Source organism: Chaetura pelagica, unplaced genomic scaffold, assembly GCF_000747805.2.
Source record: "Chaetura pelagica isolate M959 unplaced genomic scaffold, ChaPel_1.0 scaffold1445, whole genome shotgun sequence".
Lineage (NCBI taxonomy): Eukaryota > Metazoa > Chordata > Aves > Apodiformes > Apodidae > Chaetura > Chaetura pelagica.
The window spans coordinates 15,245-16,728 of NW_009953199.1; the positions used below are offsets into that span (position 1 = coordinate 15,245).

At 63.3% G+C, this 1,484-nt stretch overlaps 1 protein-coding gene across 1 annotated transcript; it reads right to left on the reverse strand.

The window, feature by feature from the left end:
- Positions 1 to 1,281: 1,281 nt before the first annotated feature.
- On the reverse strand, positions 1,282 to 1,482 carry SMIM12 (small integral membrane protein 12; the record flags this gene model as incomplete). Its single annotated transcript, XM_009997385.1, has 1 exon — positions 1,282 to 1,482. A coding segment is annotated over one exon (201 nt), but the record flags the coding sequence as incomplete, so codon positions are not given.
- Positions 1,483 to 1,484: the final 2 nt, after the last annotated feature.

Consider the following 1,484-nt stretch of genomic DNA (forward strand, 5'->3'; position numbering starts at 1 on the left):
GCAGCCTCGCGGCCCGGGCAGGGGAGGGGGGGGGGGGGGAGCCGTGAGAAACGCTGAGGCAGCTGCTGCCCCCGGGCAGCCCCTGCAGATGGATGTTCCCCGGGAGGGGAAGGCCGGGCCGGGGCAGTGCTGAGGCCGCGCTCAGGCACCAGGGGGGAAAACAACCCGGCAGGCAGAGATAACCCCTCCCGTGGCCCCGGCGCTGGCCCAGTTCCCACCTGGCCTTGCTCTCACCAGGGTCTGGTCCTGCTGTGGCCATGAAGCCCGAGGATGAAGGGAACACAAGCCACTGTTCCCCAGCACTTGCTGCCACCCTCTCCCACCAGAAGGGCTCCCTGTCCCCCCCTCCCCTGGGGCCACAGCCCTTCTGGTCTAGATAAGGAGGTTGGAGGGCAGCAGATGCTGTGGCCCAGAGGGAGGCACAACTCAGGGCTGGGATGTTTGTGCCTCCCACTCCTTCCTGCCCAGCACCCTCTGCCCTGCCAGATGCTGGCATTTCTCCCATTGTAGGCTTTGCTTCTTGAAAACGTGGGGAGCAGAAACGCGTTCTGAGCCAGGGCAGGGTGCTGAGCCAGGTGCTGATGCAGAAAACACAGAGGCCCAGGGTGGACAGAAGTTTATTCTGGCTGTTCCCATACAGGGCAGAGATCTCCCCGTTCTCTACACACCAGCCCAAAGCCACCACCACACTTGGAGCTCCACAACAGCAGCAAGGCAAGGGCTTCCACCTCTCCCCATCCCTCTTCCTCGCGGCAAAGCCTGGTGATGATGGAGAGAGGGTTCCCCAGAGGTCTCCTCCACCACTGCAGGCTCCGTGGGGTAAGGCAAGAGCGTGGTGCTGTGGACAGGGTCTGCAGAGCCACACAGCTGTCAGCAGGACGACAGGTCCCAACCCCGAGTCACTCAGGTCTAACTTTCTTTTATCTTCATCCCATGGAAATAACCAAACCTCGAGATGTGGGTGGAAGGAGGCAAAGAGTGTTCCATGGCTCAGGGGCCGGGATAGCCCGAGGGCTGAGGAGTTTCAGCCACATTTCGCCTCGGCAACACAGCTCCTGCCCCCTCTGCCACGAGGGAGGGCTGGGGGTGTCTTGAGCACATCCCTGGGGTGGGCAAACCTCCCGCGGGCCCTGGGAGGGTGAAGAGCAGCAGTGGACACAGCATATTGCCCTGGTGGAAGAGGGAGGCTGGTGGAAGCTGTGCAGGTGACAGGGGAGGTGACAGGGACCCAGCCCCGGGGACAGACACTCCAGGGCCCCGCATTTGCTCACACAACTTTAATTAACTCTTTTCCGGGCGGTTCCTGTTCAGCACGGCCCGAGGGGCGAACTCCAGCTTGTCCTTCAGGCTCACCACGTCGGTCAGGTCCTTGCCCGCGATCTCCTGCAGCTTCCGCTCCTCCCGCAGCTCCGAGATGCTCTTCTCGTCCTGGGCCGCGGGCGGGGGGTCCCCGCGCAGGAACCACTCCAGGTGGTAGCCCACCA